Source organism: Bos javanicus, chromosome 28, assembly GCF_032452875.1.
Source record: "Bos javanicus breed banteng chromosome 28, ARS-OSU_banteng_1.0, whole genome shotgun sequence".
NCBI classification, from domain to species: Eukaryota; Metazoa; Chordata; class Mammalia; order Artiodactyla; family Bovidae; genus Bos; species Bos javanicus.
The window spans coordinates 44,384,764-44,403,660 of record NC_083895.1 but is presented as its reverse complement, the minus strand read 5'-3'; the positions used below and the strand labels follow the sequence as shown (position 1 = coordinate 44,403,660).

The 18,897-nt window shown below is 49.0% G+C and overlaps 1 protein-coding gene across 6 annotated transcripts in view; it reads left to right on the top strand.

Annotated features, from left to right (window-relative positions):
• Positions 1–18,897, top strand: part of ARHGAP22 (Rho GTPase activating protein 22) — a 179,339-nt gene that overhangs the window by 96,815 nt on the left and 63,627 nt on the right. Inside the window, exon 1 of one of the 6 annotated variants that reach the window (XM_061405626.1) lies at positions 3,625–3,972. The exons of the other annotated variants lie outside the window; for them this stretch is intronic. Within the exon in view, the coding sequence (XP_061261610.1) occupies positions 3,921–3,972 (52 nt within the window). The 5' untranslated portion in view covers positions 3,625–3,920. Of the gene's footprint in view, positions 1–3,624; positions 3,973–18,897 lie in introns of those variants that run through there. 6 annotated transcript variants of the gene reach the window in all.

Here is an 18,897-nt window from a genome sequence, read left to right as displayed (position 1 = left end):
ACTCCTCATCACATCTCAGCTCTCACCTCAGAGACCTCTCCTCTGGAGGGCCTCTCTGACCACCCTTTGTAGACTGGGGCACTGTTCCCCCCAGAGCTCCCAGGTGTCCTCCTGGCACCCCCAGAGCTCAGTCCCGGGCTCTACTTGGGTGTTCAGTTGTGTTCAGTCATCATTTGGTACCTGGGTGAATAAATGAATGGAAGAATGAATGAATGATCATAGCAGCCCTACAAAGCTACATTTATGATGAAGATGCCATGTCCCCATTTCTACTCTTCCCTGAGCTGCCCAGGGCTGAGCTCACATCTTGAGATGGCACCCTGGGGATACCTTGGGTATGAGCTGGGAGGAGAAACCACCCTCCTGCAGAGGGGTATAAAGGCCAGGGACTGAGTCTCCTAAGTAAATTCTTGAATGGCCTGCACATGTCTGACACTCAGGTTCTAGAGGGCTAAGATTCCACAGCAGCCTCCTTAAAAATAAACCCATATTCTCACCACCAAACTTTGAGCAGCAGGAAGTGGAGGTCTGGGCGGGTGGGGGTAGCCCGGCAGAATCGTTGTCCCGCAAAGCTTGTGTCCAGCCCTCCTCCCAGAGCCCATCCTACTCACTGGATGCGCACCCCCTAGTTCAGGCTCTGCATTCCCATGACGTGTCGGATGTTGGCCTTGCAACTCAGGAATATGTCTCAGGGGCCCCCAGCTCCCTGCTCAGTTTTCTAGAGTCAGGTGGCACGAGCTTGGCTGGAGCCTTGGAGCACTGAGTGATCCTGACGTTTTGACTCAATTTAAGATGGTCTGGGGTCATTGTCAATTCAGGGTCTTTGTTCACAGAGTTTAATTTTTCAGGTGAATTCTGTGCTCAGTATGTGCTTTTGCAATTGCAACCCACGACTCTATGCCTAATGGGGTAAATGCCATTCTCCCATTTATCTATCCACCCATCCACCCACTCACCCGTCCACCCACTCACCCACTCACCCACTCATCCCCCCCCCACCCACTCATCCATCTGTCCACTCATTCACCCACTCAACCCACCCACCTGTCTATCCACCCATCCATCCATCCTGATTCCGACACTTGTCATTTCACTGGTCTTGGGCAAGTCTGTTTGCCTTCCTGAACTTTAGTTTCTTCCTCAGTAAATTGAATCTAATGGTGCCTTATGGGTAGTCCTGTGGTTAATTGAGATAATAGCACATATGAGTTGCCTGGTGGAAAACACATAGTTAAACACATGGTTAATGTTATTTTCCTCCCCGCTTGAGAAATAGACACACAACTAGAAAACTATAAAAAGACAGAATATAATCAGGACAATAAAAGTGTGTGAAACCAAAGGCAGTAATACTATAAACTCTTGCCTTGTGTTCTGTCTCATAAACTGCCCTGGGAGTTGATATTTAAAGCCACTTCGAAAAGTTGAGTATCCCAAAATATATTTGAAAAGTTGAGTATCCCAAAATATATTTGAACGGTTCAATGGGGATGCTGACCCTCTATAATAGGTTCATTCGAAATGATCCTGCTTTGCTACTTCCTCTTAGAAAGATAAACAAGCAGCCCACAATGGCTGCTGTGATGTTTTCTTTTAAATCTTGCTTTCCAAATGTAGGACTTGGCTGTTGGACAATCACCCGGGGGCTCGCTCCCCGCACATGCTCTCCCTGAATGCAGGAAGCTCTAGCTTGGAATTCCTGGGGCCTCATTAAGCCCGCTGTGACTAAGTGATCTTGCCTGGTGCTAAAACTGTTTAAAATGACTTGGCAACAACCAGAAGTCAGGTCTCTCTGTTTTTTCTCAGTTACTCCCTCTTTGTAACCCCCGCCTTCATGTCATGAAATGAAAACATCTTTCTTTCCGGATCTAGTGCAGGACAGCCCTCCTCTCTGCCTGAAGAAGCCTCACCGGGGTCTTCCTGGACAGTTTGAGAGGGAGGCAGAAATCTGTCCCACTGTTGTTAATCTCTCCTTTGAATGAGACTTAACTCCTGGGAAAACCTCTCCCCTATTCCAAGTCATTCTTTCCTCCCTTCCCCTGCCTCCCCCACCCCCAACAATTAATTCTTCTGCTCCATGCTCTAGGCAGCCTCTGCCTTGGGCCTGGCCTTGCCACTGCTCTCCTCCAGACTGTGTCTATTTTCTCAAGATGGGATGGAGGTAGGGAGGGAAGGAGAAAATCCCAGTCGAGCAGAGGCCATCAGAGGTTCACCATAGCCCTGTTTCAGGGGCAGGAACAGAACCTAGGAACTGGATGGGTGAGAGGGAATCTAATATTGAGAATCCTTCTCTGTGCCAGACAGTTGAAATAATTTCTTTCATTCGACTTTAACTCTACAATATATGAATACGCCTTCCTTTTAAAAAATTAGACCACCATAAGAATGCTAAATTCCCTTGACACCCACTTTCAATCCATTCTCATCTCTTGCCCTTTCCCTGGAGGGAACCACTTGATTATTTTGCTTTCTTCCCAAGTATTTTTCCTGGCCCAAGTGTCTAGAGCAGTGCCTGGCATGGAATGGGCATTATACAGTGGAATAATGTTCTAAAGGTGTGTGTTTTACATAAGTACTATGAATCCATAGATCTTCAACATCCAGCTGCAGCTCCCTCCTTTGATAGCATTTCATTTTATGGAAGTGCCAGTGTATTTGATAATCCCTTTACTGACGAACATCTTTTTGGTCTCAATTTTTTGCAGTTACAAACAGCGCTGCAGTGAAAAGCCTGGTATGGGTTTTCCTGAGAGTGTGGGCTGATTCCTCGCTTGGCCCCAGGGTCTGAGCATTTTTAGTTTTAATGAGCACCTCGAGTGTTACCTTCCAGAGTGAGGGCACCAAACAAGCCCCCACAAACATGTGATGATGACGATCGTGCCCACTTACAAGTGTTGCCCAGTCCTGTCGGACTGTTTGCAACTCCATGCACTGTAGCCCACAGGGCTTCTCTGTCCAGGGAATTCTCCAGGCAAGAATACTGGGGTGGGTTGCCATTTCCTTCTCCATCCCACTTACAAAGCACTTCACAAAATGCCAAATGTGTCCTAGATCAATTTAACGATTATGCATTAAATCTTCGCAAGGATCCCTCGAATCCTAGATCATTTTAACGATTATGCATTACATCTTCGCAAGGATCCCTCGAAGCATTTCTATTATTCTTCCTATCTGATAGATGAGGACACTGAGCACAGAGTGTTTGACTAACTTGACACCATCAAACCTTTAATTTGTGCTCAGGAGAACAGTCTCAGAGGGGAAATGACTTACCCAAAGTCACACAGTCCATGGATAGCCCAGCCAGGTTTGGGAGAAGCCTGGGCAATTCCTCAGTTATAGAGTGCAGGCGAGCTGGGAAACGGAGAGCAGGGTGGCCCTCGTAGACACCTCCCAAGTCACCACGAGGTGACCACTTAGAGGATGCTGGGGGAGGGGTGGCGCCGCCCTTGCAGTGCGAGGGGACCTTTCCTTCCGGTCTGCCAGCATCCCCCACCACGGTTCCCTGCGGGTAGAGCAGGGAGCCGCAGACCGCGCCGGCTCGCACAGCACCCCCTGGCGGCCCCTCGCGAGCGCACAGCCCGGCGCCCCGGGAGAGTAACGGGCCGTGGGGAGGGCGCCCGCGAGGGCAGGGAGCCGGCGTAGGGGCCGCCCCGGCGCGCGGAGATAAAAGCGGGCCGGCCCGGCGGCTGGCGCGATCTGCGCATTCTCCTATTGATTAGCAGGGTCTGCCCGGAGGCCGGGATACCCGCGGAGCGGGACCGGTGCGGAGCGTAAGGGAGACGGAGCGGCCGGGTCTGTGGCCCCGTGCCGGGCTGGGCACCGTCCGCCAGCCGGACATCAGCCACCCTGCTCCGGGGGTGCGGGCAGCAGGCGGCGCGCCAGGCAGCGAAGCTGAGCCGCGGGCGTAGGCTGCTGCAATGGGGCTGTGTTGCTGCAAAGACTGGAGGGGACACCTGCGAGCGCCCAAAGGTAACTTTTGGGCGGGCACGTGCGCCGCGGACTCGGGACTTAGGCGCCCAGGCGAGGGGCGCGCGCCGCCGGTTCCCTCCTGCAGCCACGGGACGCTGCCGGTCCCGCCTCGGGGATTTGTCCGCAGGATTCCCTGGGCCACCCGACACCTGCTTCCGCCGTGGAAAGGGCTCAGTTGTGGCTGCAACTTTCCCCCGGTGTCCGAACTTTGGAGCGCGCGTCCAGAGGCTCCTCTTGCTCGGCGGAGCCCGGCTGGAGGTTAGGGTCCCATCCCGGGGTAGAAGGGGAGCCGAGAGGAGGGGAAAGCCCGCCCTACAGGGTCCGGCGCGGACGGTGAGCGCCGGCTGCTCGTCCGCCAAGTCCAAGGCTGGGTCGGCGGAGCCCCTGGCTCCCGGCCCCGCCCGCAGGTCCTTTGCAGAGAGCCTGGTTTGCTCCCGTCGCCGCCTCTGCGGCTTAACCGCCTCGGAGCCGGGCCATTCATTCTCCACGCCCGCCTCTGTCACAAACTTGGACCCAGGGGCCCTGACTCAGAGTTTTCCAAAAGTCGCGGGGAGCTGCTTGTGGAACGCAGCGGGCTTGGAGAGGGTTCCAAGCAGAGAAACGCGCCGAGGACGTTGGCGGCTGCGGAGGTCCGGCCTCCTTTGGGCAGTGGCCCTTCTAACTTAACCCTTGACTGGCTGAAACTATCCCTGTTGATTGCAAGAAACAAGATAATGCAACCCTTTACCGCAGCGCCTCCCAAGCTCGTGGGAACCTAAAACCCACCTGTCCCTCGCTTATTAAACATGCAGATTGCCTAGCCTCACTCTGACCTACTTCCTGGATAGGCTCTGGGGACGGGTCTGCGAAGCTGTGTGTTTAAGGGCTTTCCTAAGTGACTGATGTGACAAGGTGAGTCTGGGAAGCCTTGCCTGTAAACTATAAGATGGGCGCCCGCTTTACCAGATGGGCGCCAGGTTCTGATTCTTTGAAAAGTATATTCTGGATCCTGATACAGAAAGGTTGGAATGTGTCAGGCAGCTTGAAGAACTCTTGTCCAGGTGATGTTAAAGATGGCGCAAATGTATTGGTTTGTTCACAAAGAGTTTGAGGTCGTTTTTAACATGAGAAGTAAATATAACAAAACTAAATAGGGCCCTACACTTAAACAGATCATATAGAGCAAAGAGAGAAAGAGCCCAGTTAATCTGGCCGTAAGATAATATCTGTGGTTGAGCTTTTGTGCAGCTCAAATGAAATAAGACGAGTTTCATGGTTCTCATTGCCCTAGAGCAACAGTTTTCCTAACTTTGATTTTAACAAGAAAAAAGAATTTTACATATGCATTTTTGTGTTTGGAAGGAATAGATGGAGGGCAAGTGTATCTTGGCTACTGCAGTAACCAGGGCCTCCATAGGATTCAGAGGGCAGGGTCTGGCTCATGCTGACTGAGGTCAGGCCAGAGCCCAGCGCAGAGCAGCAAGGATTTCAGTGGGAGCCTAGAGCCACTTTGGTCTTTCTGGGCCATTTCTCAGTACATCCTACTGGGAGGTGGAGCTTATAGCCTAGAAGCAAAGGTGGATTTGCCAGGGCTGGGTTAGGGAAGGTACTTACTCAACTAGTAACCCCAGAAGGGAGCAGTAAGAGGGTGTGCTGCTGGGGCTGTCTTCTGGGACTATGGACCCCAGGTTGCACAATCCGTGTGAGAAACAGGCCTGGTGCAGGCGTGTTTCCCACTTTGCTCCCATCCTCCCAACCCATCCTGAGACAGAGCTGGCCAGTGCAGCCTGGGAGCAGGGACCCAGTCTGAATCACTCAGCAAGTCCTGAAGCCCACCTAAAGTAGCAGAGCTGGGCAATCCTGGAGTGAGAGGGGCTGGGCAGCACTGCGGTGCCCGAGTGCACCTGCCCTGTCCCGAGCAGGCAGCCAGCACTGGCAGGCAGGCAGGATGGCCCAGAAATGGAGACCCTTGTGGCTTTTGTGAAAAAAATGTTCGTTTGGCTGCACTGGATCTTAGTTGAGGTGTGGAATCTTGCATCTTGGTTACAGCATGTGGGATCTTTGCATGTGGCATGTGGGATCTCGTTCCCTGACCAGGGCATCAAACCCGGGCCTTGTGCATGGGCAACTCAGAGCCTTAGCCGCTGGACCACTAGGGGAGTCCCAACATTCGGGTTTTTAGTGTAGAATCTCCAGATGTTCAAATGTCGTTGCCTCATTTAACAGATTTGCGCCTGTCTGGCTGGGCAGGAGACAGCTGGGATCAGTGTTCCAAACAAGTTCTGCCGTAAACGGGGCAGCAAGGTTTCCTTGGCCGCAACCTTAGAAATCATGAGTTATTAAACTTTGGGAGGCTTTTCACTGCAAGACTTCAGAACTTTCCGCATGTTAATCGGTGCAAATGTGCATCTCCAAATCAGGCGGAGAGTGTTAATAGATACAGTCTTCAAACTTTTGCCCAGGGAACCTGCCTTTTGTAGAGCATCTCATGGCATCTGTATCTTTGAACACACTTTGAGAAACACTTCTTTGGCCTGTGATTCAGTTGTCATAGCAGTGATGCAGTCCATCTATTTTAAGGGGGTGTGTATGTAGGGGTGTGTGTGTGTTGTGTAGCTGTTACAAGCTGCCTCTGAAGAAGCTTTCTGACTTTCCAGACTAGAAAAGTGTGTGTTTTTTCTTTAAGATCAAAAGAGAATCCATTAGTCATTGGTATACCTTTCCCCAAGACAACAGATGTTGTTAGCGATTTCATTCTTGGATATTTCTGAATCAGACTTTTACAACAGGATATTTGACCATGTTGTCTCTGAGTAGAAGTGTCCTTGATAAAATCGGTAGGCTCAAGTAGTAAATTCCATAAAGAGAGCGGCAAAAATATATCACGTGCCAGAATCACCGTAGTAGATCTGGGCTTAATGTCTTTAAAACCCAAAGCCTGGCACTCTCTCCAGAGGACACCTTCTGTCCTGCTGGTGGTGGAGTTGCGGGGGTGGGGGGCATCCTGGGCCTGGGGAGGGATTACTGTAGACACCTTTTGGGGGCACAATATGCCACAGTATGAATCCATTCACTTTCATATGCAGGTGCTATCATACTTCACGCCCCTCCTCCCGAATTGTGCCTGACTGGTCGTTCTTACCTCCCCTGGCCGGCTATTCTCCTACCCATACGCTGAGTTTGGCTGTGAATTCTGTTTCTCCCTCTGAACTCTGCAAAGCCTCTGCCATACACCTCTCTCTCCATACACAATTGGAGCAGTCCCTGGTGCTTCTGCAGAAGCCCAAACGTCAGCGAGCAGGATCTGCTGTGCAGAGAAGGGTTGCTCCCTCCTAAAAGCATAGGGGAACAAGCTTGCTCTGAACTCTCAGGACATGGTCTCATTTCTCTGTTTTTAGGTGACATTTCCCGATGCTTCTGCTGTATTGAGCTCGGTGGTGGGTCTGTGCAGTGGCAGATTTCATTTTCTTCAACTCTGCACTGGGACCCAAGGCCAGGGCTTGGAGCAGCGCTGAGGCAGCTGTTGCCCGAGGCCGGGGAGGGGCAAGGGCGGACGGGCCCTGAGGCCTTCGAGGCCTGCTGGCCGCCCCCCACTGCTCCTCTGCCCGCCACGTTTCCCCCTGCTCTCAGCACTGGGCGCCCTCCTGTCGTCGGGAACCTTGCCCCCATCCTGTCCTGTGTTCCCAGCACTCTCCCGCTTCCTTCCGCTGACTCCTTCTATCAGCCTGTGAACCTGCCTTCCGTCTCTCATCAGAACACTTTTTTGTGTAAAGTTTCTTGCCCTGAGGTGCTCCAGAGGCCCAGCCCCCCGCTCCTTCCCTCCGTCACCACCACACCCCCCAGGAACAGTCTGCTGGCCCTGCCTCGTTCTGCTCCTCCTGCACTTACCTGTGACCCCTCGCTGGTGCTGGACCTAGTGAACAGTACCACTCCTCCAAGCGCCCGAGAGCCTGCCCCACGCCCTTCCTCCCGGATTGTGCCTGCCTGGTCCTTCAAACCTCTCCTGGCCAGCTGTTCTCCCACCCGTATACCAAGCTTGGCTGTGAATTCTGTTTCACCCTCTGAACTCTGCAGTAAGTCTCTCCCACACATCTCACCCCAGGTCCCAGTGGCTTTGATCACCTTTAAGGAAAGAGCCGCCAGATCCTCTGCCCCTCACCTGTGCAGTGCCCACCTCCAGCCTGCAGATCCAGCACCCCAGCTGGAGCCCCTTCTCCCGGTTTCCTGGCTCTCAGCCTGCCCAGGGTCATTTCCCGTGACCAAAGGCTGACGGCTCCTGAGATCCTGCCCAGGGCTGCGACCACATCCCTGCCCCCAAGGCCAATTGAATTGCTTTTGCAGACCCTCATCATCTCAACTGTACTGGCTTTCTCAACTGGTCATCCCAAGTTCATCCCTGCGTCTTCTAGTCCTCTGCCCAAGCCAGCATCCCGTGCATGGCTCCTGCCACCTCATGTCCCTCCTCAAACTGCATCTTGGCCTCACAGTGCCTACAAGAGAAAGCCCAGCTTCTAGCCTTGCTGGTTTGCCTGACAGCCCTCCCCAGCCCCTTTCCAACCTCCCCCCACCACGCAGCCTGGACCTCCCTGGCCCCTGCAGACACCGGGCCTTCTCATGATGCCTTCAGTCAAGCCCTAGGAAGGTGGCCTGCGCCTGGAAGCAGCTCTGAAACCCTGACCCACGAGCCCAGTCCATCTCGTTCTGTCTAGTGGCTGGTTGGTGTGGGTCTGTGCCGCCCAGCTGACAGTCGTCTCGTCACCTCTGTGATCTGGCTCTGCACTTGGCAGAGAAGCTGGCAGGAGAGCAGTGGGTGCAGCAGGAACAGGGAGACAGTTGTGTTCCTTGCGCCTGTTTCCGTCTCCTGACGCCCAGGGTCCCAGAGGCAGTCCGCCTGGGAGAGTCCAGCCCCACCTGGTGGAGCTCTCCGAGCAAGCGTGAGGCATTGACACGGACTCCTGGCCCGTTTCCTGATATCCAGGGGCACGTCTGGCTGTCTAGTGGCCAGGGCACAGAGGCCAGTGGGCGGGGCAGGAATGCTGTGACTAAGCACAGTTCAAGCTGGGCGGAGGAGCCCCTTGCTGACCTGGAGGGAGAGACTGCCATCCCCGGGTTGGGGGTGATAGAACTGGTTCTCTTCTGTAAACGCCTGTGCAAGCTTTGAGCCCACTTTCTTGAGACGGCTCCATCTTCCACAAAGTCTTCCAAGATTGCTAAATAGGCATCTTGGGCAGCTCATTTAACGATCATCTGTGGCACTCGCTCCACACCAGGCCTAGTGCCTGGCATGAAGATAAAGAGCTAGGGAGTATCCACCCTCACTGTGTTCACAGCCTGACGACGCAGAGGCCCAGGCGGCAGAAGGTGATGTTACAGGCTGAGAAGGAATGTGGGGAGAGCAGCAGGCCTGTGTGCTCTGGGAGGGCTGATGCCCAAGCTGAGTCTCATAGGACAAGCAGCCAGAGCAACAGACGTACTAGGGAAGGGCTTCCCAGGCCTGTGGAGGTGGGTCAGGTCGAGGCTTCCCAGCAGTGCAGCTCCCAGCCGCTCCTTCTCTGCCACTGCTCCAGGCTCCTGCAGAAGCCGACGCTGCTGGACTCACTTCTGCCCCGTCCGCTCGGCCCTCTTGCTGGTGGCCTTCTCAGAATCACAGTGATTATTCCGCCCAGGCCTCACTTTGAGCGCCAGACTCGCTTGACGCTTCCGCTGGTTGTCTCCTGGCCTAGAGAGTGGCCAAAGCTGATGAGGCTAAACCTAAACACTCACTTCCGTTTTCCTCCTCCGGTCTGCCCACGCCAGGTTCTGCCAGTTCCATTTCCAAAATCCATCTGAGTTTCTCTACTTGTCTCCGTCCATGCCAGCTCCCCGGGTCCAGCCACCAGCCTGCCGCCCAACCACTAGAGTGGTCTCCCGGTCTTTCTGCATGGATCCTCCCCATTCCAGTCCATCCTCCAGCTCCAGCCAGCACCTGCTCCAGCGGCCCTCCGGGTCCCATTGCCGCTTGCTCAGAAACGCTCAAGGGACTCCAGTGGCACCCACTGTGAGCTCTGTGTCACTTCTTCCTGAGAGGCCCTCTCTGACCCCTGGCATTTGCTCACATGCCATCCCTTGCCTTTCCTCTAGAACACCTATCACAGTGACTAAGTATTTGCGTGTCGGTTTGCAGAACCTGTCCCTTCACCAAGTGAAGCCCCCTGGTGGGAAGGCAGGACAGGCTCTGTCTGTTCTCTCGTCTGGGAAGGCTGCCAGAAGCCAGGCGAGAGAGCCCTGCAGCCTGACTCGACCTTAAGGATGTGATGAGCTGAAGAGGATGATGTGAGGTGGGTTGGATGCGTCAGAGTGTTCGAGCCTCGTGCTGCAGGATTGTGCTTGAAGCCCAGAGCCTGGAGGCCTCCTAGCTGCAGCTCAGGGCTTGCAGGGGTCACAGTTGCTTTCCAAGAAGTGTCCCCATTTGTTACCTCTTCCCCATTCAGATGTCCTGGGGTAGCAGTCCTGTGGGTTTCTCAAAAAGGGAAGCAGGTTCTGCTGGACTATGTGGTTCCATTTCCCAGCCAAGTACCCCCGGCCACTTCCCACCTCTCCGAGCCTCTGCATCTTCACCTGTAAATGGCGACAGGCATGCCAACCTCTAGGGCTGTCAGACGGCTGGACGACGATCCTAGTACTGCCCTTCTCGAACCGCGTTACCACTCCAAGCCTCAGCTTCCTCATCTCCAGAGAGGGAAGGAGGCAAGACTGGATGGTCTCCAAGGTCCCTCTCAGCTTGAACCTTAGATGATTTTTTGAGGAAACTCGGAACTGCTCTGTGCTCTTAGCAACGGGGCATAAGAAGGTCGAATGCCTTTTCCTACGTGTTCAGAGAGGGGCTCAGCCAGCACTCATCTAGGGGTGGAGGAGAGATGGCAGGGTAGCAGGTCTGTTTAACCAGCACACAGCCGTGGTCAACACTGCTGTTACTGGGGTTGGAGGGTGGACTTATGGCCTGAAGAGGAGCCAATCCTGGAGGAGCTTGAAGTCCTTGACCTTGGCCATTAGGGCAGGAAGCCTCCCAGAGAGCTCGAGTCCTAAATTCCTGGAGGGAGAGGGCAAAAAAATGCCTGATGTGTGCTTTCCCATCTTCTTTGTTGGTAGGTCCTTGCACCGTGAAGGGATGCTCTTTCAGGAATCCTGGACCCCAAATGGGGAGCATCCAAGTAAACTGAACCCCTAAATAGTTCTCCTTATCGCATCTGCCCCAACCCAGCTATGTAGCTCATGCACATCCTGCCTGAATTAGACCTTTTGCTGGGCTCTTCCCCCAAACACCCATCACCTAACTCTTTTAAACATCTTTTTGAGATATATTTCAAATATCATAGAATGCATTTATTTAGAATGTAAAGCTCTGTAATTTTTTAATATATTTAGAGGTATGCAACCATCACCATAATCCAGTTTTCGAACAGTTTTCTTACCCCAGAAAGAAGCCCCTTGCCCATTAGCAGTCACTTCCCATTCCTAAGACAACCCTCCGGCTTATCCTGCAGCCCCTGGCAACCACTTAACAGCATACCTTTGGGCAATACATGGCCTTTTGTGATTGGCTTCTTTAACTTAGCATAATATTTTCAAGGTCCAGCCACGTTGCAGCATCTTACCACTACTTCAGTCCTTTTTATGGCTGGGTATAGTCCATGCGGGCGTGTTCATTTGCTCAGTGATGACCGGCTCTTTGCGACCCCATGGACTGTAGCCCACCAGGCTCCTCCATGCATGAGATTTTTTCAGACAAGAATACTGGAGTGGGTTGCCATTTCCTCCTCCGGGGGATCTTCCCAACCCAGAAATCCAACCTGTGTCTCCTGCACTGGCAGGTGGATTCTTTAGCACTGAACCGCCAGTCCATAGTATGATTATGCCATATTTGGTTTATCCACTCACTCATCAAATGGGGAGCATTTAGATTGTATTTTGCTAGTGTGTTGTTGAGTATTTTCATATCTGTATTCACAAGGAACATTGGTCTTTGTTTTTGTTATCAATATTGGAGGAATACTGGCTGCACAGGAATTGGGAATCATTCGCTCCTCTTGTGCTTTTTGGAAGGGCTTGTGAATAATTGGTATTAACGTTTCAAGTGTTTGGTAGAATTCACCAGTGAAACTACCTGATAGTCATCCTTTAAATGATTAGTAGAAGTCATTAATAAAACATTTTGGGGGATGTTTAAATTATTAACTTAGTCTTATGTTAAAGTTTATTTAGATTTTCAATTTTTTCTTAAGTCAGTTTTGATACTTATGTCTTTCTAGGAATTTTTCTTTTGGTCTAAGCCATCTAATTTGTTGGCATACGATTGTTCATATCCCCTTGTAATCTTTTTTATCTCTGTAAGGTTGGCAGTGATGTCCCCTTTTTCATCCTTGATTTTAGAAATTTAAGTCTTGTTCTCTTTTTCTTGGTCAGTCTAGTTAAAGTTTGTCAGATATGGTCATCTTTTCAAAGAACCACACTTTTGTTTTTATTGGTTTTCTCTATTTTTCTAGTCTTTGTTTTACTTATTTCTAGTCTTCTTTATTTCCTTCTACTTGTTTGATCTGAGCTTGGTTTGTTCTTTTTTCAGTTTCATAGAGGGGAAAGTTAGGTTTTTAATTTGACATCTTTGTTATTTTATAATGTGGACATTTATAGCTGTACATTTCTCTCTAAGCATGTTGTATGCCATAGGTTTTGATAATGTTGTGTTTTCATCTCCATTCATTTCCAAATGGTTTTTAAATTTCTGTGGTTATTTCTTCTTAAGAGTGAGTTGTTTAATGTCCACGTATTTACGCGATCTCTAGATTTCCTTTTTTATTGATTTTTAATTCCACTCCTCTGTCACCTGCACTCTGTACTCTATCATCACTGAGTATGCTTCCGTATTTTGTTTCATCCACCCCTTTTAAGCGCTTAAGGCTTGTGTCATGATTCGGCGTACGGGCTGTCCTGGAACTCGCTCCACGTGCGCTTGAGAAGCAGGTGCGCTGCACGTGTCGGGCGGAGCGCTGTAAGTCAGGCTCACCTGGTTACCCGGCTGCACGTGTCGGGCGGAGCGCTGTAAGTCAGGCTCACCTGGTTACCCGGCTGCACGTGTCGGGCGGAGCGCTGTAAGTCAGGCTCACCTGGTTACCCGGCTGCACGTGTCGGGCGGAGCGCTGTAAGTCAGGCTCACCTGGTTACCCGGCTGCACGTGTCGGGCGGAGCGCTGTAAGTCAGGCTCACCTGGTTACCCGGCTGCACGTGCCAGGGGGAGCGCTATGAGTCAGGCTCACCTGGTTACCCGAGTTGTTCCAGCGTCTGTTTCTTTATTGATTTTCTGCCTGGTTGCTCCGTCCATTATTGAAAATGGAGAACCGAAGTTTCCAACTATTATTATTGAATCTTACTTCTGTTTTCACTTCATAAATTATGGAGTTCTGTTGTTAAGGCATATTTGTTTATAGTTATTATGTCTTTATGCTGGGTCAGCCTTTTTTCATCATGAAATCTTCTTGTTTGTCTCCAGTAACATTTTTTGTCTTAAAGTCTGCTTGGCTCAATATTTGTAGCTCTCCTTGGGTATAGTTTGTACGGCATATCTTTTCCATCATTTCACTTTCTGTTTACTTGTGTTTTGAAATAAATGTTTACTATAGACAGCATGTAGTTTGATTTTTAAATCCATTCTGTTATTCTTTACTTTTCTGTTGGAGTACTTAATACGTTTACATTTAAGGTAATCACTGACGGTGTGGATTGATGCCAGCCATTCTGCTACTTGTTTTCTATGTGACATGTCTTTTTTGTTCTCTACGTTCGTTACTGCCTACTTTTGCGTTAAATAGGTATTTTCTATGTACTGCTTTGATTTCCTTGTTGTTTCTTTACAGTGTTTTAGAAGTTATTTTCGTACTCTTCTGGGGACTACAATTAGTCTTTTAGTTTAAAGCAATTTAGTGCAGAGTAATACTACATTAACTTCAGTGGCATACAGAACCTTTGCTCCGATGTAGCTCTGTTCCCTCTCTCCCCTGTGCATTATTGTCACACTTACTAGATCTTTATGCGTCATAAGTCCATCAACAGTTTTGTAATTAACAGTTTTCCTTTGATCAGATACAAGAAGAGTGCTGCCAAGAGCTACATGACACCGCCTTCTGCATTTAATTACGGCCACTTTCATGGATACTCTTTATTTCTTCATGTAGAGCCAAGTGATCATCCAGCGTCCTCTTGTTTCACCTTTGCATTTCTTGTGCTACTTACGTGCCACAACAGAGAACGGATCCTCTCAGTTTTTGTTTATCTTGGAATGTCTTTAATTTCTTCCCCATTTTGAAGATGGTTTCGATAGGTATAGAACTCTTGGTTGACAGTCTCTTTTCTTCTCGTGTTTGGAAAATGTCATCCCACTGCTTTCTGGTTTCCATGGTTTTTGATAAGATACTAACTGTTGTTGAGAATTCTTTGTATGTGATGAATCATTCTGCTTCTTTTAAGATTCTGTCTTTAGATAGTTTACCTATAATATGTCTGGTATGAATCTCTTTGAGTTTATCATACTTGGAATTCGTTGAGATTCTTGGATCAACGTTTTTCAACAGACTTGGGAAGCTTTTGACCATTACTCCTTCAAGTATTCTGTCTTCCCCTATCACTTCATGGGAAATAGATGGGGAAACCGTGGAAACAGTGTCAGACTTTATTTTTCTGGGCTCCAAAATCACTGCAGATAGTGATTGCAGCCATGAAATTAAAAGACGCTTACTCCTTGGAAGGAAAGTTATGACCAACCTAGACAGCATATTCAAAAGCAGAGACATTTGCCAACAAAGGTCTGTCTAGTCAAGGCTATGGTTTTTCCTGTGGTCATGTATGGATGTGAGAGTTGGACTGTGAAGAAGGCTGAGTGCCGAAGAATTGATGCTTTTGAACTGTGGTGTTGGAGAAGACTCTTGAGAGTCCCTTGGACTGCAAGGAGATCCAACCAGTCCATTCTGAAGGAGATCAGCCCTGGGATTTCTTTGGAAGGAATGATGCTGAAGCTGAAACTCCAGTACTTTGGCCACCTCATGCGAAGAGCTGACTCATTGGAAAAGACTCTGATGCTGGGAGGGATTGGGGGCAGGAGGAGAAGGGGACGTCGGAGGATGAGATGGCTGGATGACATCACTGACTCGATGGACGTGAGTCTGAGTGAACTCCGGGAGTTGGTGATGGACAGGGAGGCCTGGCGTGCTGCGATTCATAGGGTCGCAAAGAGTTGGACACGACTGAGCGACTGAACTGAACTGAACCCCTTTCTTTCCTTCTAAGACTCCCACTATGTGTATCCTGGTACACTTGATGATACCCCACTAGTCTCAGAGGCGCTGTTCATTTTTCATCTTCTTTTCTTTTACTCCTCATATTGCATAATCACAGTTGACTTATCTTCAAGTTTACTGATTCTTCTGCCAGCTCAGATATGCTATTGAATCTCTATAGTAAATTGTTCATACTACTTACTGTTCTTTTAAACTTCAAATTTTCTGTTTAAATCTCTTTATTTACATTCTCTATTTGGTGAGATATCATTCTCATACCTGCCTTTAATGCTTTATACATGATTTCTTTGAACATATTTATAATAGCCAATTTGAAATCTTTGTCTAAGAAATCTAACATCTGAGTCAAGAGTAGTTTCTATTGACAGTTTTTTTCCCCTTGTGTATAGACCACATTTTCTTCTTTCTTTATGTATCTTATAATCTTTTGTTGAAAAGTGGACACTGTAAATAATATAATGAGTCAACTCTGCAAATTAGATTCCCTTCCCTCCCCTGCTTTTGTTGTTACTGTTGTAGCTGTTTAGTGACTTTCCTGGACTGAATTTATAAATCTGTAGTATACAGCCATGGAAGTCTTTCCTTGATTAGTTTAGTGGTCAGCTAATGATTTGTCAGAGATACCATTAAATGCCTTTAGCCAATAAGTCTTCTATTTTTTGCTAAGTGTGTGTGTGTGTGTGTTGGGGCACACCCTAGGTGCTTAGGTAGTTTATGACTGTGACTTAATCTTTACTTCCTACTTGCGCAGGGACCTAAAGTTGGCCAGAGGTCAGAGATTGGAGACCTCCCAAGTCTTTACTGCTCATGGATGCAGGTATACACATGTACATGGCCTTGTAGGCATCCAGAAAAATGTCAGAGTTCTTCAGAGCCCCCAGTATATTTCTCCTTCCCCATAACTTCTTTTGGCTAGAACTTATTTGCCCAAATTAGTATCAGTTTTAGGCAGCTGGAAGAAGCACAAGCTTGAATCAAGATTGCTGGGAGAAATATCAATAACCTCAGATATGCAGATGATACCACCCTTATGGCAGAAAGTGAAGAGGAACTAAAAAGCCTCTTGATGAAAATGAAAGTGAAGAGTGAAAAAGTTGGCTTAAAGCTCAACATTCAGAAAACGAAGATCATGGCATCTGGTCCCATTACTTCATGGCAAATAGATGGGGAAACATTGGAAACAGTGTCAGACTTTATTTTTGGGGGCTCCAAAATCACTGCAGATGGTGATTGCAGCCATGAAATTAAAAGACGCTTACTCCTTGGAAGAAAAGTTATGACCAACCTAGATAGCATATTCGAAAGCAGAGACATTACTTTGCCAACAAAGGTCCGTCTAGTCAAGGCTATGGTTTTTCCTGTGGTCATGTATGGATGTGAGAGTTGGACTGTGAAGAAAGCTGAGCACCGAAGAATTGATGCTTTTGAACTGTGGTGTTGGAGAAGACTCTTGAGAGTCCTTTGGACTGCAAGGAGATCCACCCAGTCCATTCTGAAGGAGATCAGCCCTGGGATTTCTTTGGAAGGACTGATGTTGAAGCTGAAACTCCAGTACTTTGGCCACCTCATGCGAAGAGTTGACTCATTGGAAAAGACTCTGATGCTGGGAGGGATTGGGAGCAGAAGGAGAAGGGGATGCCAGAGGATGAGATGGCTGGATGACATCACTGACTCGATGGACGTGAGTCTGAGTGAACTCCGGGAGTTGGTGATGGACAGGGAGGCCTGGCATGCTGCGATTCATGGGGTCGCAAAGAGTCGGACACGACTGAGCGACTGAACTGAACTGGACTGAGCTGAATATTAAAGAATTACTACCAACTTCTTTTGACTGATGCCCTGGAGATAGGGTTTTTCCACAGAGTGAGGTCAAATAATGACAATGCTTTGTAAATGGGGCTTTTTTGGGGAGTTGTCCAATTGTGACAATGTCCCAGGATAGGACTTTCTAAGATGCTATTTCATACCAGAGTATGTGGGTAGGTCCTTAGCTCTTCTCTGGTTCAGATCTTGTCCATCTTACCTCACCTTTACCTAGATGTTAAGTGATGACTTGGGGGTGAGTTAAGGTGCCTGAGGGTTTGGTCTCAAGTGGGTAGTGTGAAATGTTATAACTATTGCATCTGGGAGTTGGACAGACCTGGTGCTGAGTTCTGGCTCTTCCTTCTACTGTCCTTGCAGCCTTGGGGACAAGTTACTTCTCTGAGCCAAAGAGGGATACCTTGTAAATTGGGATACCAGCAACCTCACCAGTTTGTGTCAAGGGAAAATTTAAATTAGTCTCTGTATATGAGGCTGCTTGCACACAGAAAAATGTTCAGTCATGGAAATGATTATTATTTGCCTTAAGGCTTAGGGTCGGAGAAGGCAATGGCAACCCACTCCTGTACTCTTGCCTGGAAAATCCCATGAACGGAGGGGCCTGGTAGGCTGCAGTCCATGAGGTCGCTAGGAGTCAGACACAACTGAGCGACTTCACTTTATTTTTTCACTTTCATGCACTGGAGAAGGAAATGGCAACCCACTCCAGTGTTCTTGCCTGGAGAACCCCAGGGACGGGGGAGCCTGGTGGGTTGCCATCTATGGGGTTGCACAGAGTCAGACACGACTGAAGTGAGTTAGCAGCGGCGGCAGCAAGGCTTAGGGTAAGACTCTAAAAAATGATGAGGCTAGTGTTGTTTTGCTGAAATGAAAGCAATGATAGTCCACGTAGCACCCACTGTGTGCCAAACACCATCCTAAGTGCTTTGTACATAAGAATTCATTTAGTCCTCACCATAATCCTCAAGTGGATTCCTTTACAAGTCTCAGTTCAGTTCAGTTCAGTCGCTCAGTTGTGTCTGACTCTTTGCGACCCCATAGACTGCAACTCTCCAGGCCTCCCTCCATCACCAACTCCCGGAGCTTGCTCAAACTCATGTCCATTGAGTTGGTGGTGCCATTCAACCATTTCATCCTCTGTTGTCCCCTTCTCTGCCTGCCTTCACTCTTTCCCAGCATCAGGGTCTTTTCTAATGAATCAGTTCTTCACATCAGGTGGCCAAAGTATTGGAGATTCAGCTTCAGCCTCAGTCCCTCCAATGAATATTCAGGACTGATTTCTTTTAGGATGGAGTAGTTTGATATCCTTGCAGTCCAAGGGACTCTCAAGAGTCTTCTCTAACACCACAATTCAAAATCATTAGTTCTTTGGCATTCAGCTTTCTTTATGGTCCAACTCTCACGTCCATACCTGACTACTGGAAAAACCATAGCTTTGACTAGACAGACCTTTGTTGCCAAAGTAATGTCTCTGCTTTTTAATATGCTTCCCAGGTTGGTCATAGCTTTTCTTCCAAGGAGCAAGCATCTTTTAATTTCATGGCTGCAGTCACCATCTGCAGTGATTTTGGAGCCCAAGAAAATAAACTCTGTTACTGTTTCCCCATCTATTTGCCATGAAGTGGTGGGACCAGATGCCATGACCTTAGTTTTCTCAACATTGAGTTTTACGCCAACTTTGTCACTCTTCTTTTTCACTTTCATCAAGAGGCTCTTCAGTTCCTCTTTGCTTTTTGCCATAAGGGTGGTGTCATCTGCATATCTGAGGTTATTGATATTTCTCCCAGCAACCTTGATTCCA